The sequence below is a fragment of the Euprymna scolopes genome, chromosome 12 (genome assembly GCF_053919585.1).
Source record: "Euprymna scolopes isolate OS-2025 chromosome 12, ASM5391958v1, whole genome shotgun sequence".
Classification (NCBI taxonomy): Eukaryota; Metazoa; Mollusca; class Cephalopoda; order Sepiida; family Sepiolidae; genus Euprymna; species Euprymna scolopes.
In genome coordinates, this window is record NC_136493.1 from 135,100,973 (window position 1) to 135,121,393 (window position 20,421).

At 32.0% G+C, this 20,421-nt stretch overlaps 1 protein-coding gene across 16 annotated transcripts in view; it reads right to left on the bottom strand.

Annotated features, from left to right (window-relative positions):
- LOC145291500 (sorting nexin-13-like) overlaps positions 1-20,421 on the bottom strand; it is a 289,540-nt gene that overhangs the window by 51,909 nt on the left and 217,210 nt on the right. For 8 of the 16 annotated variants that reach the window (XM_080137419.1, XM_080137415.1, XM_080137405.1 and 5 more), the window contains one exon: positions 13,346-13,375. The exons of the other annotated variants lie outside the window; for them this stretch is intronic. In XM_080137419.1, coding sequence (XP_079993545.1) covers positions 13,346-13,375 — 30 coding nt within the window. The remainder of the gene's footprint in view (positions 1-13,345; positions 13,376-20,421) is intronic. 16 annotated transcript variants of the gene reach the window in all.

Genomic DNA, 20,421 nt, shown 5'->3' on the forward strand with positions numbered 1-20,421 from the left:
GATAAAGAATAAGAGACTGCAGTCACCAATAAAACTGTATGCATAACAAAACATGATGATGGTGACAAATGAAGAAAATACAGTGGTTATTAGTAAAGTTATAGGTTGGTCAGATGAATCAAGTGGAGGAGTGATTGCAAGGAACTAGATCAAGGGTTGAAAAAAATGAGAGAACATTGCAAAATTAAGATAATTGATGGAATTTTCTTTTTAAATCTTGATTATTTAGATGTTCAAATAATCTCCATATGAGGAAATATTCTTTCCTTGACTACAAAAAAAATGTTACTAAATAAATAATACAAACAGAAAAATTTTGTTCAGATTGACAAAGTTCTAAAATTTAATTTTCAATTTGAGTAAATGACACCCATTGGTACATTACGAACAATGGATGAGCTTAGTGATGTTTGCTCACTCACATGCTTAAACAATAAATACCGAAAAAAACAAGTCAAGCATGCGGGGTCCCCCTCCACAAATTTTAAAATATTTACTTTCACCATAACTAATGTTTGTGCAAAATTTCAAAAAAGTCCAAGGCATAGTTATTGAGAAAAATGCAAACAAACGAACTGACAAATGATTTTGAGGCAATTTTACCCCTAGGAGGGGCACCCAGTTATTCCAGAAAATCTGTTCTAGCAAAAATTTACTTTCAGCATGATTAATGTTTGTGCAAAATTTGGAAAAATTCCAAGGCATGGTTATTGAGAAAAGTGCAAACGAATGGGAACTAATTACTAGGTTCAATCCCTCCTTTGTTAGGGGACCAATAATTGGTTTTGTTAGGGGACCAATAATTGGTTTTGTTAGGGAACTGAAACTTTTGGTTTAAGTGAATGGTACTTATAGTTCCGATAGGAATGATAGCATACACAAATTTAGCAATGTCTGTATAACATCCATCACACATTTAAACAAAAAATGCATAAAAAGAATGAGAATAAAGACTTGAATGAAAGAAACTAACAAATTTGATCAGGAAATGTCAGATATTTTTTGAAAAAGTAGTATTTTGTGGGTACTAACAGAGTTTGTGATGATTAACTAACATCAACTAAGCATATTTTGCAAGAGATAATTTAATACACTAAAGTAATTGATCGAACAATTAAAAAAAATTAATAAATACACAAGAAAAACAATGGAAATTTGAAACTATTAAATTTGATCAGAAAGTGTCACATTTTCACAACAGAAAATTGGCCATTTAATTTTATGAGACCTGCTACTGACAATTTTTTTTAACAACATTTCTTTAATGAAAATCTTTTGATAATTAAAAAAGTGGTATTTTGGTAATGGTAAGACAAAAACATGAATAAATATGGATGGAAATTTTCTGTGTAGATCAATAATAATTACTTGTTTTAAAGACAAAAAAAAGAAATTACATTGAAATGAGGATGAATTTAATTGTCTATTGCTAAGCAAGCATCCACTGAATGCTTTCAATTATCATCTAGCTTCTCAAAATGCTGTTTTGATCAAGGGAGATAACTTAAGGGCAAAAAAGTTACTTCCCTTGTAAATATAAAGTATTTAAAAGTATTATTTTCCAGATGGATGACAATTCATCTAACATTACTACTTTTATGAGCAATTCCTCATAAATAAAAACTGTTAGCTTTCCCTGGAGCTTGAGTGACAGTAAGTCTCTCCAGATTTCCAATACTCTCCATTGCAACTCACTTTCGTTTACTGAAACGTTTTTAAAGTAGATATATTTAACAGGATCTTCTCACACCACTTGTTATTAGTGATTTTTCAGTAATGACAGCAAGTGGTTTTCCTTGGAATCTGAGTGATCATTCCCCCACTCCATTCCTGTATGCTCATTTCTTTTTAAGTTGAAGCTTGAATGGTGCTGTCCTCCAGTCTTTCCACATGCTCAGATTCTCCACAACCACTTTTTGTGATACCAACCAACATCAGTGCCTCTGCAATTTTTTAGCAGTAGGAACGTTCAAGTAATTTTTTTCCTATATCATCAGAATTTATAAAAGTAGTTACAGTTCCATTTAAATTGTCTTATGTCGCCCCTCTTCCAGTTATGTTTGGCATCAGTGCAATTTTATTTCAAATTGCTTGCCTTCCCATGAGGGGAGATTTTGATACAAGGCTGGTTTTAATGTGGAAGAATATCCTGCTCCACAAAAAGGGGTACCCTGGATTATCCTAAATCGCAGGAAGGTTGACTGGCCAAAGAAAATTTGGAAACAAGTGATTGGACAAAACTGCACAATTTGGAATTTGGAGACTGAGGTGTGAGAATTGAAGAATGAGGTTGCCTGATATCAGAAAACATCTTCCATGAACAATGGGAAAGTGACATTAAATGAATAGAAAAAAGAAAGTATATGCATAATATATATGAAAATCCTGTTAAATATATCTACTTTAAAAACGTTTCAGTAAACGAAAGTTGAATAAAATGTAAAATAAATAAACCATTTTCAAAAGTCTGCAACTCACTTTTAGTGATCTTCTAGAAAAATTGTAAAACATGCAAGTTCCAGAGACCATTACTTGTGAAGCTTTGTTAGAATTTTGGAAGGACTGATCACCAAAATTCAATCCAACAAAATCCGCTTGAAAGAACAATTGCTACCTAAGTACATAGAATAGATACATCTAACAAAAGAAAGTAACTTCATACTCAATATAGATAAGCAGAGGGCATACAGTAGATCACTAAACGAAACAAATGAAATAGATTTATATTAACAAGAAGAAAAAAAAAAAACTTAGAATAACCTATTTTTAAGATGGACCATAAATACCATTTAAGCAATTTTAAAATTAATCTATATAAACGTGAAAATGTGTGTGCATGTGAAGACTGCCAACCTATATACTCAACAAATTTTTTATCTACAGACTTGAAATTTGGTATATAAAGTATTAAAATATCTGGAAAACTTTTTAATAGGTTTTCATCCGGAAAAATGGTTCAAAATTGAAAAATTTGTATTTGGGAATCATCAGATTTTTATCTGTGTGTCAACTGCTTCACAACATGACAGCTTCTATATAATAAGAATAAGTAGGTTTGAAAACACTTTGTAAAGATCGTATGAAGCTGGCCTAATGGTTATCTTACTTGACTCACAATCTTTAGGTTTTAGTTTCAATCTCAGCTCCAATATTTTTTTTTTTTACTTACAAGTGAACTGTTTAGAAAAAACATAATACTCAAATGCACATGTCTAAGTTTCTGTATGAATAAAAATATAATATTTATGCATATTTTATGATTGGGCAACACTGGACAACCTGCTAGTATTAAACTAAATCTAGTAAGCATAACAAACAGATTTTATTTTTTTTATAAAAAAGATTAATTAAAACTTAGCAAAAACAAACGCAACTAAAAAAAAGAAAAAAAATTATTTTTAAACAGTAAATATTAAAAACCCATTCATTGTTTTTTCTTTTCTTTTTTTAGTTTTCTCTCCATAAAGCAACCCAAGTCATTCAAATGATTCTACAATAAAAGGAAAAAAATACTAATTTAGTAGCTAATTGGAGTTTTGAGTTGAGTATTTTGAGCCTTTTAAAGAAAAAGAGATTTATTAAAAAAATAATAATAATAATAAAACAAGCTGCACATGCATGGTCCCCCTCTAGTGCAGCATGTGAGAGGATGGCACAAAAAATAGTGAAGAAATGATGAATGTGGGAAGTGTGAAGGACCAACGTTGTCTTCACATTTTTGCCAAGTTTCAGAAAAATCTAATGGATGGGGAAAAAGTTATGGGGTAAAAAGTGTCATTTTTTGCAATTTTGAGACATTTGTGACTCCTTTTGAGCTCCTGGGAATGCCGAATCCCAGTGAAAAGGAACAAACAGTGCAGTTTCATGCCTTAAGATATGTATATTTGAATTCAGCACCATGGAAAACTACTATATAGACATACATATCAAGTTTTTGAGTAATATGAAAAAAGAGCTCCAAAAAGGCATTTTTTTTTAGCCCTAAAAGTCCCAGAGGGATGCGAACCAGAATTTTGCCAGGGTCACCCATACTGAAGTTTTTATATTAAGAACATTTTGGCCAAGTTTCAGGAAAATCTAATGGATGGATTAAATGCTATGGGACAAAAAGTGTAATTTTTGGCCATTCTGGGGCATTTTTGACCTCTTTTGAGCCCCTGGAGACGCAACGGGAATTTTCACAAAAAAATTTTTTTTACTGTACACATCTATTTAATGAAATACAATTTGTGGCAAAATTTCAGAAAAAAAGTAATGGACTGGCAATCGTCTGGAATAACGGACGCACGGGCGCCACTGAAAACATAGGTCCCTCTCTGATAAATAGGGGGAACTAAAAAGATTGAAGTTTGGAGAAATTGCTAAAATGAAAAAAGAAAGACTCCAATTCTGAAATCTAGAAAGAATTTCAAACTAAACCGCTTGTGATGATAAAACTGAAGGAGGCCAAATATTACATTAAATGAAACATTGTGAAATAACAATTAAAATGAGAATAGTGATACAAAAAAATATGACTAATATGTTATGCAGACTTTGTAGAAAAGTAATATTTTAATTTCACTTAAAAAAAAAAAAAAAAGTTGTTCAGAGCAAAAATTCAAGATTTTCAAAAGGTTTAATATCAGATATTAGCATACAAAATAGATACAAAAATTAAAAATAACCATAGTTAACAAAAGAATCATATAACTCAGTACCGTTGACCCACTACGTGTCAAACTTCTTCACAAAAAGATATGAGAATTCATTGGTTGAAAAAAAAACAAAAACAAAACAAATAGATGCTTAGAGGGTAATAAAATAAAGGACTGATTGGTTAAAAGCTAGAGTGGACAGTGCTTAACTATAAAAACGATTGATAGAATTTAAATCCATGCATTTGAGATGAGGATTCTCACCCTCTCATGGGAATGAAACACAAGCACTTTATCCCGGGTGTAATATATCTACTATTATATAAAAATCATTTTGTGTGTGAGAGTTCCTTCCTCATTAGATTCTGAAATGGCTGTACCAATCTTTTGCAAATTCCACACAAAGGTAATTTATATTTCTGACGGTGTTCTTAGATATGTTTTGTACAGAAATTGATCCGATAAGTATTGAAAATCGTAAAAACTTGATCCTAAAAATAATCTTTTTTCTTAAAAAAAAAAAAAAAAAAATTAAATAAAAGAATTTTTACAAGGAAATATTTTACCTTACCTTCGCAAGGGAAATAATAAAATCTCAGCAAACCATTTCTTCTTAAAAAAAACCCTGATTTCTTGTCATCTGGAGAGACAGTTGAATGGTAGAGCATTCAACTACAAATCGAATGATCCCTATCCAAGCCTGGGTGTACCTCACCATTTTATTTTAATTTTTTTCTTATTAATTAGGGCAATTTATGATAAAAGGAGAGGTACCATTTAAAATTGCTACAAATCATTTCTTCATTTGCATATTTTAAAACTAAAACATTAATCAGAAATTACTTTTCCAGGGTATTCATTGTCAAGCCCAAATCAGCTGACATGATATTGTAAACAAACACGGACGGAATTTGATGAATGACATTATTATTTTTTTTGTGAATTAGTCCACTGGGAAAATATCTGTTCAAAGATTAAGTGTAAATTTCATTCAAATTAACTTGATAGTTTTTGAGAAACACAAAAAAATAAAATAAATGTACCAAATATTTTTGCTACCCACTGTGTGCATGTGTGTGTGTGTGTGTGTATATATATATATATATATATATATATATATATATATATATATATATATATATATATATATAAACAATGAGATGAATTAAATCACAGATTAATTAATCTTGTGGTTTACAATCTTACAAAATATTGTTGGGACAAAATATTTTTATATATCCCAGCCAAATAGACTAGGTCAATATAAATCAAAATAGAGCATAGTAAGAATTGTACAATTTATATTTACATTTTTTGCAGTAAAAATATACGATTTTTAAACAAAAGTTTATTTGAAGCAAAGAATACACAAAATTTTAAAGTTCTTTCCTAAAAAATACTAAATTAAAAAAAAAAATCCTATATTTTTTACTGCAAAAAATTTAAATATTAAATTAAAACAATTCTCTCTCTCTCTCTCTATATATATATATATATAAGCTGTAATCGTAAATATTTATTAATTTATTTTAATAATTGTATCTTATATTTTACTATAAAACCATGGCAAGATTTAAAATTTACAAACCATATAAGGATTTATCCTAACAAAGCTGATCTCTAAAAAAAAACTAAAAAACAAACAAAAAAAAAACCCTGAAAGTGACAAACAATAAAAAGATATATTGTCTGTTTTATTTATGAAAAACAATCAAATTTCATCTTTTGCTAAAGAGATCAAATGACTAAATGGATAAGAAATAATAATCTCAGTCAGAAATGGTTATTTCTCACATTTTATTCTACCAAACTTTTTCAAATATATGCCAAAAAAGAAAAAAAAAAATACTTATGAAATGTTTGAAATACAGGGATATTTCCATTTGCTTATACATTGTTGGGATCTTTGATACAATAAGCACCTCATAATGAGATACTAAAAGAATAAATATTTTAAAATCACATCTGCTTTAATTACTGATGAAGTCGTAAAAAACCATGCCATGCATTGAAGATTTTGTGCTTAAAATACTTGACCCAAGCTAAAAATTTTTTTCCAAAATGAATAAACTGGATGAATTTGCGTAATTTTTGGAGTACTATCTTCTTTTTAATCTAACACAAATGCATAGTCAAGTTTTGTTTATTTATTTATTTTTTTTTGCAGTTTTAAATATTGGTGTCAAACTGGAAACCACAAAAACATTTTTTTTAATGATTTAATCCCCCTACCCAATATCCATAAACTTATGATTATATAAAACCGTGTTTTATTATTCTTTTTTTATTTATAAGATATAAAAGTGTTTACTTTTCATTCCAATATGAATAGTGGCTTAATTTTTTTGACATATATATCATAAGCACAGAATCTCCATCCAAAATGGAGTATATACAAATTGCATTGTTTAATAAATGAACTAGAATTGTTTTTATAATACAGAGTGTCTAAAAAAATGTACTCACAGTTTAATGGTTATTAGGACAATAATGATCATCAATTTGAAAATTTGCAAAGAAGGTTATTCAATTACATTTGTTTCTGCATTTGAAGTTATTCCATTTCACTATGTTCATAAAGGTTTTATTATAATTCGAAGTGTGAACACATTTTTACATTTTTTTTGAGACACCGTGTGCAGTGCTCAAGCAAAAATGTTATTTTTTCAGTACTTTATTCAGAGAGTGTCCATTGTTGCAAAGATTCCAATGTTGTTAGCAATTTTTGTTTTTCTTATTTTTACTGATTTAAAAGCATATCTACTAAATAAATAAAAGAAAACAGATACCCAAAACCTCTAATCATGCGAATCCGACAGATTGTGTAAAGAAAAAAATTGCCGTCTCACAGAAAATAGCAGCAAAGAAATAGAGGAAAGGAGAAAGGGGGAGAAGAAAAGGAAAGAGAGGAGTAGAAATAAATAATTAAAAGAACATATGTAGTAGGAAGTCATCAAACATGCTTCGAATCGTTGGATGGCGCACAAATAAGAAAAAAAAATCAAACAAAAACAGACATACATGTCAGTAGAAAAGAGATTAAGTTGCATAATACAAGCAAATACTTTTCAACAATAGGATTTCACTTTTTCAAACGAAATTCCTTTCTGCATTTTTTTTTTTTTTTTACTTGGGAGTCACCACTTATCAATTCTCAAAAGCCACTCGAGGATAAGGTTAATGAATGTAAGGTGGTAGTGTAGTAATCATTTAATTTGATTATTTATGACAGCTTAACAGAAACTTGTTTACAGTAGATTTGAAGGCTAGCATGTTGTATTCAACCAGGAAGCATGCCAGCAAAACAGTGTCCCAAAGGCAGGCAGTTTTGGGAAAGAAGCTTTGTTCATGGAATCCGCGTTTACATTTAGGCACAGATAGTGAATGAAGAAAATCATATATAGCGGTTGTAGTTAGTTGAGTGATTTTTTTTTTGTGAAAGTTGTGCAAGGTGGGGAGGGGGCATATTTTTGGAGTTCAATCAAGCACATGCCATGAAAATAGTGATAGAGCAGAGACAGGTTTGCAATGTCTCTTCTGTGGGAAAGATGTTGCAGGGAAGAGAAAAGGGCCCCACCTACTAGGTTTTGAAGCTGGTTTTGAACTCCCTAAAATAGAGTACTGTTGCCACATCTGGGCAGGAGCTGCTCAGCATACTCTATCCTGCCTTTATCAAGACAGGATAGAGTGTTCTGAGCAGCTCCTTCCCAGATGTGGCAACTCCATTTTAGGGTGCACCTAACTCTTGTACAGATAGAGGATTGGATAAAAATTTTAAGGTTATAAGAAAAAAAAAAAAAAAAAACTCATGAAAACTCATTATTTGGATTTTCAGACTATTGTTATCTAGGCTTCAGCCTCTGTCCCATCAACGAAATGTTGCATCTCTCTGCCTATTCTACAAGTGTTTAAATGGTGAATGCTCTGATAAACTACAAGCACTTGTAACCCCTCGACGTAAATACCCCAGACAAACCTGACAAGCAGCTAAATCCTACCTCTACACAGTAGAAATCCCTAGGTGTAAGAAAGCCTTCTACTCCAATAGTTTCTTTCCCAGAACTGCTAGACTTTGGAACTCCCTTCTTGTATTCTGCTTTCCCAATTGTACTGACTTGCAGAAGTTCAAGTGTAACGTGAACAGACATCTTGCTACTCATCTCCCTTTATAATATCCCTGCAACATGTCCCTGATAGTAGCCTCCTACTACAAAGTGGCACTGTGCCTTGTTTTGGGTGAAAATTGAATTGAATGTTCTCATCTACTGTTTTAGTTTCGGCTGATGTAACTTCCGACCTTTGTCAGTTGTATCTTGTTAAGCTTGGAAATCTGCAGGAAAATTTCCAAATGGAAGCCTTTATTTAATCCAGGGGGGAATAGCATGCTCTCATTGCATCAGTAGGTAGAAATCCTAAGTGATTCACAACTGTATTTTGAGTGCCACCTGCACTGAGGATTGAGGGAGTGTAAATTACAACTGAATTTTATCAAGTACATTATCCAATACTGCACAAGTCCACAAGATAAAGTACATGACGTAGTAAATAAAAAATACACCTGTTGAAGGTTGAATTGATTGAGACTTTGTGAAAATAATACTCAAAATGAAAATGGTCATCCGAATAATCCAAATAACATGAATTATCAATCGTCATCTATAAAATTCAGAAATAAAGAAAAAAAAAATCTTTTTAAAATAACTGAAGGTTCATAGGAACACTAGTGTTTATCCCAAGTTTGTATAGTGCTTAATCTAAAAAGTAATTTGTTGCACCACTTTTATGACAGGACACTTTAGCTTCCCCCCACCTCCCATTTATACACCTGGTATTCAAAATTCCTAAGAGTATCTATTTACAATGCCTTTCCATGGGACAGTTAGACACCAAGGTCATTTTTTAGTGTGGAGAAAAGGAACAAAAAAAAAAATTGTTTCAGTCATGAAGGATTTCTCCTCCACTGACAGAACAAGAAACTGAAGTGCAGCATCTGAAGAACAGATACTATACTTTGATCTTGGTCCAAAGGCCAAGGTGTGGAATGATAAAATTGTTGCCCTAGAAAAGACAACATGACTCCATTTTGATGAAAACCGATTTTTTTTTTCTGTTGCAGACCACCTAGTAATTGGTCAGTTGTGTACAAATCCAAGAGGAATAGGAACCTTCTATCATGTCTGAAAGTGACACAATGTTCAACAAGCGAGATCAAAGATGTGCTGCTGTACAACTCCTGCTCTCTACCGATCCAAGTTATGACAACAGGACCATTGCCAGCACTCTCAAAATTCAAATCTGGACAGTTCAACCTTTGAAGGCACAGTTCAACAAAGTTTCCAGCCACGGCAATAGTCTTTAGTGTGGCTTCAAGTGAGGGCCACATCATGCCATCTCACATCTTTAAAATCGGCTTGAAAGTCAACACCAAAATGTACCTGAATGTGCTGAAGAGTGTGGTGATTCCTTGATGCAATCAGGTGGCTGCTGGCAGACCCTGAGTGTGGCAGCAAGACTTGGCACCAGCCCACAAATCCAAAGAGATCCAAGCTTGGCTTCAGAAAAAGTGTTATGACTTTGTACTCTTCCCTCACTGCCCTCCCCCCGCCTCCCTTAACCTGAACCTGCTGGACTACTTTTGTTTATATTATATTGTTTGGTTATACATTGAGAACATCACCAACATGACCTCTCAACATCTAAGCCAGCCTTATCGCCACCATCTGCTGAGCTCCTGCTGGCGCTTGTGGAAAAAGGATGCTCCCAGTTCAAGGCAGTGATTGAGGCTGAAGGCGGCTACATTGAATCATGTCAGCTTTACTACATAATAAAGTTACCTGAATTGATTTTTTTTAATAAAAGTTTAAAAATAAACCTGTAGACTTGTTTTCTTTAGGCGACACATTTATCGTTCCACTCATCAGGCTCAATGCTGCTTAACTTTAATTTTCAAACAGAATTTTAAATTATAGGAAATTTAAATTTAATCAATGAACTACTTGCACCGTACATTTTATCTCTGATAGACATTCCTTGGACCTCTATTGTTCCTGATATTCATAAATGACCTCCCCGACAAAATTGCCTCTGAGATGGGTATATATGCTGATGACACTACACTCTATGGCAGGCATGACAGGAAGATGAATGAACACATTTCTAAAGAAATGGCAGAAACACTAGAAGAAGACCTCCAATCTGTGGTGGAATGGGGACAAAAGTGGTTGGTCGCGTTCAATGCTGCCAATACTAAACTAGTTTCATTCAATAATTACAAGAAACCCTCTCTACCACCTATAGCAATGGCCAACGACTCTTTATCTGAGAGTACATCTTTCAAACTCCTTGGCCTAACATTCACAGGAAACATGAGTTGGAACAATTACATTGAAGGCATTGCCGGGCCGCTGCAAGAAAGCTGGGCTCTCTCTACTGTGCTAGACAACTACTAACACCCGAAAGTATCCTGTACCTCTATAAGGCCACCATTCGCCCATGTATGGAGTATTGCTGTCACATCTGGGCTGGTGCATCTGCTACTAGTCTCTCGCTCCTTGACAAGGTTCAAAAGAGAGTCGCTAACCTGATAGGCCCTGAACTGGCATCTAAGCTTCAGCCTCTGTCCCATCGACGAAATGTTGCATCCCTCTGCCTTTTTTACAAGTATTTTAGTGGTGAATGCTCTGACAAACTGCAATCACTTGTGCCCCTATGACGTAAGCATCCTCGACAAACCTGACAGGCTGCTAAATCCCACCCCCACACTGTAGAGATCCCTAGATGTAAAAGATCTTTTTACTCCAATAGTTTCTTCCCCAGAACCGCTAGACTCTGGAATTCCATTCCAGGTCCCTGCTTCCCCAACAGTACTGACATGCAGAAGTTCAAGTGTAATGTGAACCGACATCTTGCTGCCCAAATCCCTACATAGTACCTAAGTAGTTGTTGCCCCTTATAGTAGCCCCCTACACCAAAGTGGCAATTTGCCTTGTTTGGGGTGAAAATGTAATAAAAAAAAAATAAATAAATAAAAAAATAAATAAAAAATATGACCTTGATTTTTAGCAAGTTTAGTCGAATTTTTTTACAGAATTTCAACTATCAAATTCGGAAAATTTAATAGATCTAATGCTCTGTGATAACTAACCACTATGCAACATTTCTGCCTGATCAGATTCGACTTACGTTCCTGTTTAATCATGTGACAGAATAATTTAAAGTTGCATTTTCAAACTTAGAAAAAAATAAAATAAAATGGTCATTATCTAAAGTTTGGATAGATATCTAGTACACTGGTAGGAAAATTGAACTTATCAGTAAACGATGGGCAACGATAGGAAATTCAAGAACATTTCAAAAACTTCCTTTATCACTCTATTCCATTCTTGAATGCCAAATCAGAAAATTTCTTTATAGAGGAATGGTTGAAATTTTCATCAACAGATATGATGATGTACCCATTCCTTCTCATTTGATCTTTTTTAGAAGCTATTTCCACAAATGGACGACAAATTCCTCCAGGGACTTAGAATATTTATAAAATCTTAGGAGGATCTGAGACATGAAATCGTGCTATCTAAAATAGATGCTTAAGTGTATACCATTTAAATAATAAACATCATCATCTTGTATCATCGTGTGTGTGTATATATAATTCAGTTTCCACAACCGCAATTTTTTGGTTCCATTTTTTTTTTTTTATACTGTTCCAGAAATGTTTCTTTTACACGGTTGAACTATTTTATTTCCTCTGATAAGAAAAATATACATTTTTTAAACTTCATGGATTAAGGTATAAATTCTAATGTATTTTATCTTTGAACATTTAATGATTCAATAAATACTATAAATTTTTTATCCGTTATCAATTAATTTTGTTAGTATATATATATGTAAAATAGCATCTATCATAAGTTATGAAAATATATACAACAATCAAGCTACACAGAATTTTCTATGCTTCATCCTCATGAGGATTTGTCAGATATTGCTGGGTTGAAATACGATTTCATTGTGTCGGTGAAGTCAGTCAATATTTTCATATATATTTTAGTGATGAAACGATTCCAATATTTTTCCTGATTCCAATACAATTACTAATTCCTTATTAAAAGTTTGATTCCGATACAATTACCGATTCTGATTCTTTATAAATCTCTAAATAGTTAAATACAGAGTTGTTATTTTTCCCTGATTACTGTAAAAAAAAACACATGTTAAATGTGGAGATATTTTCCTAAACGAAAAAAATACACTTGAGAGAATAATTTATCGATTTTAGTTTTACTATTAGTTAAAAACCAATAAATGTTTATTATTTTATAATTATTACCGGCAAAGGAAGAGTTTGCTTTAAGCATATTCAGATAAAAAAAGACAAAAGAATTGTTTTGGCATCGGAAAATATGTACAAATTTTTCCGAATTTGATACCGATTCCCCCAAATCTTCCGATTTTTTCGATTTCCGATTCTGATTAATCATCCCAACACTAATATATATATTAGAGAAAAGATAAAGGAAGAGAGGTTGGAGTTATAAGTTAGAGAGGAAAGGAGAGGAGCTTGCACATGAGAAAGAGAGAGACAAAGAAAGAAAGGAAGAAAAAGCTGATAGAGAAAGAATTGAGACAAGCAGTCAGCCAGATATGAAAAAAAAAAACAAAGGCCAAAATCTTAAACAAAAAGAAAGATACCAGACCAATTTTCTTACCAATTTCTTATGTAGACATCTGGGTGTATGCTTAAAAAGTTAGATCAAACATCATCTCAGTTTGTTAGTAGCAAAGAAAAAAAAAAAGGGTTCACTTGGTACATGTATTAAAGGTAGAACTTGGAATGGAAAACGACTAAAACTTTGTTATATAAAAAAAAAAACAGAACAAATATTTAAAAAACAAAACTGAAACTAAGAAATACCATGCTGAGTTGTAAGAATCTGACAAACGAAATAGGGTGCTTCTTAAAATAGTCGACAGATCATTTTTTTAAAATATGTCGTTTTAAGCAAAAACAATATTACGTACTTGTCATGGCTAAAATAGTATTACAAAAAAATCATTCAGTAGAAATTTATTTCTGGTTAAAAGTAATATTTACAGAAAATTGGGTAAAATTGTATTTTACTTAGATGTTATGAAGTAGACGGTAGGAGTCTAAACGCAGGGGACATAACTCCGAAAATATTTTAAATTACTTGTGTCATGGCTGCAATATTTGTTGTCTTTTTTTTTTTTTTTTTTTTTTTTACAAGGGTGTCACCCCTTATCAAGGCCCAGAGGTCACTCGAGGATAAGGGTTAATAGGTATACATTAGTCATTGTGATTTTAGCATAGTAAACAGTGGGAATTTTGAAACTTTGATTACTTAGGGGGATGATTCAATTAGAACTTGTTCACATTGGACTTTTTCTTTTTTTTTTTTTCATAGGTATCAACTCATTATCAAGGCCAAGAGGCCACTCAAGGATAAGGGTTAAAGAGTGTACAGTAGAAATTGGACAATATAATAATCATTAGTAATGAAAATTTGTTAAATTTGATAACTTATATGGAACGGCTCATCAAGAACTTATTTACGTTAGACTTGAAGACAACCATATTGTAGTCAGCCGGAAAGCAGGAAAACGGAAGACAATTCCACAGGCGTGCAGTTCTAATAAAAAAGCTTTGTTCATGGAATCTACGTTTGTCTATATCGATAAACTTTTTTTCTTTTTACTAAAAACACAGTAGCAGTTGTTCTACTTGATGAATTTTCATAATTTTTGGATATATTATTATTTTCAACATGACAATCATGTATGTGATATTGATTTCGCTTAAAACAATATATTACAAAAAATTGATTTGTCAACGATTCAAACATACTGAGAACTTTTAACTGGAACATTTTTTATTTTATTTTGTTTACCATTTTTTCTTCTCTTTATTTCCATCACAAAAATTTGGATAAAAATGCAATAGCAAAATGAAGTGAATAGCAATATTAATTGTTTTTTTTTTTTTTTACTAATGAGTCACGACTTATAAAGGCCAAAAACCATTCAAGATAAGGGTTAATGAGATGGATGGATTGTCAATTGACTGACGAAGAATATTATGAGAGAATTAAAATGGTGAATAGAATGGACTATAGTTTCTGCAGTACTGAAGTACACTTCTAACGAAATGTAGAATTTATATTTTTTTATATATGACTTTGGTGCTTATTTTTTCAGAGATAAGTGAAATATGACAATTAAGAATAAAATAAGAAAACTTATGAATATATTTACTTATCAGTGAAAAATATTAATGTACACAATAAATTACGGAAAATAAGTAAATAAAATTTTAATTAAAAAAATTCAGTATTGAAAGTCCACAAACTCCGAACAGCATTTGTGTCAAGCTAGCTTGTCATAGATTATCTCTCTCTCATTCTAAAAGAAAGATGACATGCTGACTTGTATATAGAAAATATGTGTGTGTGTGTGTGTGCATGTGCGCGTGCCAATGAAAAATAGAGGGTGCTTCAGTTCCATAATGTATGAACAAGCTGCCACCACCCAAAGTTATATTCATTGGATTTTGAAGTCCGTATTTTTATTCACAGTTTTGTTAAAAACCAATCTAAGAGAATACAAAAGCTAAAAAGTAAAGAAACTTATTGAAATTCAATTCTTAGAACGATTAATTTCATAATTAAAAATAAAATATGCTTCAACTGAATTAATCTCTTTGATTTCCAAATGAATTTTTAATGTTTGTATTTGTGAAGTTTATGAAATTGCTAAAAAATTTAAGATTCATTTTAAAAAAAAACCTTATTCACATTTTCTCTGTTAATAAAACTATTGGATCAAAACAAGAATAAGGACTCCAATCGACCAAGAATATAAAAGGACAAATTTCAGTCAACACCGGTTTGATCTTGACCTTCGTACACGCACAAATAGTTTTATTAAAAAGTTTTGTAAATATAGAAAAAAAAAAAAATCACACTCTATATAAAAAATAAATCTGGTTTGCAAAAATCCAAACACGTCTTATTTATATTTGTTTACAGAGGTCATGTGCTTATGCGAAGGTTAAGGTCAAACCAGTGTTGATCGAAATTTGTCCTTTTGTTTTTCTTAGTCAATTGGGGTCCATATTCTTGTCTTGATCCAAATTATTTCATTAGATAGTGTGTAAATAATTTGTAAGCATAATTTGTAAAATCTTACAAATTTTACAATTTGTAAATATTAAGCATCAACATCAGAAGCAGAGATTCATCATTGAATTCCTCATGTAGAAAAAAATTGAACCAATCAACATTCACCAGTGTTTGTTGAAAGTTTACAAAGCCGATGCAGTTTATGTTAGAATGGTTAGGAGATAAGTTTGTCAATTTAGAGTGGCACCCCCAATTCTTGAACATTTTAGTTTTTAAATTAAAAAATAGGAGGCCTTACTTTTGGAATGACCTTAGTAGTTTGCTCTAGGATATATATAAAGTTATCTTGCAAAATTTTAAAAGTTGGACTTAAATGACATAGCAAACTTTGATTTTGACTAACCAATTTTCATTTGTTATTGTTATACTATGTTATTCTACAGTTTCTTTTTTAAAATTATGTAATTTTACCTGATCAACTGGTTGTATAAATACATTTATCAAGTATAACCCCCCCCTCCCAAAAACCAGCAAAAGGAATAAATCATATTTAAGCAAAGAATATATAGTTCATGCCTTACAATTAAAATTATATTAATTTTTCAGTATAGAGGTTTACAAATGTGCATACAAATAAAAGTGAAAAAATAATAAAATGTGTTCGCTGATCCTGGGCAAGTAACGCTAGTAATATATATATATATATATTACTAGCGTTACTTGCCCAGGATCAGCGAACACATTTTATTATTTTTTCACTTTTTTCATATATATATATATATATATAAGTTAATTTAGTATCCAACCAAATGGCTACATATAGGCATACATGTTTCGGCGAAAACCCGGCAAGGGAATCGCTTCGTCAGGCCAAAGACATCTCTTGCTGTTTCAACTCAAAAATTTCCAATTTATAACTAGTACTACATCGTATTTACGTGTAAAGGGGGAGACAGGATCTAAAAAGAAAGTATATACATTAAAATGTGATCGTCCATTATGTCAATTTTAATTTATTAATGATTTTATTTTATTTTATTTATAGTGCGTAATGAGTTTCAAGTAGAGTTTCAATGTTATTAGTAAATTCCTCGTTCAGTAGGTAAGTTGTGTAGAATAGGAACCCTAGATTAAAAAAAAAAAAAAAAAAAAAAAAAAAAAAAAAAATTACGTATAAAATAAATGGTTAACGTGTAAATAAATTAGTATCCGTATAATATTACTTTTGTAAATTCTAACGTTACAAAGATTACGTGTAAAATAAGCGATTAAAATATAAAAATAAAATAAATTAAATACATTAGGCTCGATGAGGTGACCATTAAAACCTACGTTAAACGATTATGAAAAGTATACTAATGGTAAGATAACTACATTACAATTAAAGATAAATAAAAAATAAGAAATAAATATCTTTAGTTAAAAATTATCTTTATTTAAAAATTTAACCTATACCTAATAGGTTAAATTTTTAAATAAAGATAATTTTTAACTAAAGATATTTATTTCTTATTTTTTATTTATCTTTAATTGTAATGTAGTTATCTTACCATTAGTATACTTTTCATAATCGTTTAACGTAGGTTTTAATGGTCACCTCATCGAGCCTAATGTATTTAATTTATTTTATTTTTATATTTTAATCGCTTATTTTACACGTAATCTTTGTAACGTTAGAATTTACAAAAGTAATATTATACGGATACTAATTTATTTACACGTTAACCATTTATTTTATACGTAATTTTTTTTTTTTTTTTTTTTTTTTTTTTTTTTTTTAATCTAGGGTTCCTATTCTACACAACTTACCTACTGAACGAGGAATTTACTAATAACATTGAAACTCTACTTGAAACTCATTACGCACTATAAATAAAATAAAATAAAATCATTAATAAATTAAAATTGACATAATGGACGATCACATTTTAATGTATATACTTTCTTTTTAGATCCTGTCTCCCCCTTTACACGTAAATACGATGTAGTACTAGTTATAAATTGGAAATTTTTGAGTTGAAACAGCAAGAGATGTCTTTGGCCTGACGAAGCGATTCCCTTGCCGGGTTTTCGCCGAAACATGTATGCCTATATGTAGCCATTTGGTTGGATACTAAATTAACTTATTTTGGCTCTGTCTAAACATTGAGCACTCTTTTGGTAGGCACACTTAATAATTACTACCAATACAATATATATATATATATATATATGATTGCAACGTCTTGTCAGACGAGTGCCACTCCCTCAAACACTTAAAGTCCGTGAGCCCAAAAATGACTTTTTTTTTTTAGTCCTACCGGTGAATTAACACGCTTAAGCAGGCATGACACCGAAGACGGTCATTGAGATTAATTATTACATGCTTCCAGCATTTCAAACCTCCACGCATCAAAACTTTTCCATCACCACAGGACTGTTTTTATCGACAAATGCCTGAGGAAGTATCTATACACAGATGATGTTACAGAGTCTTAGCTTTGTACGACAGCTAAATCTCTCTCTCGGTTCAAAATGTTGAGATCCAGCAACAAGTAAGAGCAAGATAGCCAGCAACAAATTAAACTGTAGACCAGCTTAATGCGGGTACTGGTCTCTCGCTTTATGGTTTTTTAAATCGGAGATTTGCTTCTCCTAGAAAAGTTGCCTTCACCACAGCTTATGGGAGCCCTCTCCACCCCAACACATATATACATACACACAAACACTTGCGGTGCTAGTTGGCTGTTGACCCCGAAAAAGGGTTCATTCGCCCTTTGAAAGGTCTTGTTTTTAATCCTTCAGGGAGACTAGCCGCCCTCCTCACAAAACAAGTTTGGTGGGAGGAAACAGTTTAGTCGCCGGTGACCCGCCCATGAGGCAGGTAGTACTGGGTTACATGGTACCAGTAGCATATGACATTATATATATATATATATATATATATATATATATATAAAATTTTAGTAATTAAATGATTGTTGGATCATTTTATTCTGAAGTATATATATAGATATATATATATATATTTGAGCCAAAAGCTTTAATATTTTTAAACATTTATTTAAAGAAAAAAATATATCGTTTTAGCTTTCTATACCCACTAAATTTAAATACACAATTAACGCTATCCAGTTAACATCCTAATGGATTATCATTTCCACGAAGAGAGATTTTTACATCTCCAAGGAAAAAAGATGATAAACAAAAAAGAAATCATTTGAAAAGAGCTTGTTTGAGCCGAAAGATGACTTCAAATATTTACTTAGAGAAAAAAATATATAATATCGTTTTGGCTTTCTATAAAAAAATTTAAATAGCGAATTAACGATATTTAAAAAAGGTGCCATCTTCATTATTTTGCACACGCACACACACAGGAACGTCATTCCAAAACTAAGACCTCCTAGTCTTTAACTAAAAAAAATTAATGCCTTGAAGAGCTATGAAGACGGAAGCGATAACATTAAAACAAGCGACCCTTTGTGCTCCAGAATTTAATTTTCTACATAGTCACCATCATTCTCAATTCACTTTTGCCAGCGAAAAAAGACCTTTAATGCCTCGGTTGTATACACCCAGAGTGCGTTTAATCACTCACATCTGTCACCACTCTGTAATCAACAAACCCATCTCCAAACTGTGCTGGCATCAACTGCATCAGTTTTGTAAACATTCAACAGGCACTGGTGAATATTGATTGGTTGAATGTTTTCTGCATGGAGAAATTTCATGACACACACATCCATGACAGGAATTGCTTTCTTAGAGTCACACACTGTCTACATCTGCAACAGAGAGATGAAACTTTGAGATCATGAATGCTGAAGTTCAGTCATTATAATACAATTTGCAATCCCCTCAGATTCAAGCGGGCAGAATAAAAATATAGGAAGCATTATATTTGGAACATTCTCATATATATATATATATATATATATATATATATATATATACACACACAAACACACACTTTCTTTAATCCTATCAAAAACAGGCAAAAGTTATAGCCTGTTGACTTATAATGAGTGCTTTATGCCAAATTGATGGTTGAATATTTTTTTTTTTTTTTATTCAATTTTCACCCCAAACAAGGCACAGTGCCACTTTGAAGCAGGGGGCTACTATTAGGGAATTAATTAGCGGGGTCATTATGAAGGGAGAAGAGTAGAAAGATGTTTGTTAACATTACACTTGAACTTCTGCATATCATTGCAGTTGGGAAAGCAGAATCCCGGAAGGGAGTTCCAAAGACCCGCAGTTCTGGGGAAGAAACTATTGGAGTAAAAGGCTTTCTTGCACCTAGGGATCTCCACTGTAAAGGGATGAGACTTAGTAGCTTGTCGGGTTTGTCGGGGGTAGTTACGTCGGGGAGGTACAAGTGTTTGCAGTTCGTCAGAGCATTCACCATTAAAGTATTTGTAGAACAGGCAGAGGGATGCAACATCTCGTCGATGGGACAGAGGTTGAAGCCCAGATGACAGTTCAGGACCTATCAGGTTTGCGACTCTTTTTTGAACCCTGTCCAGGAGCGAGAGACAAGCAGCAGATGCACCAGCCCAGATGTGACAACAGTACTCCATACATGGGCGAATGGTTGCCTTATAGAGGTATAGGATACTGGCAGGCGTAAGTAGTTTTCTAGCACGGTAGAGGGAGCCAACCTT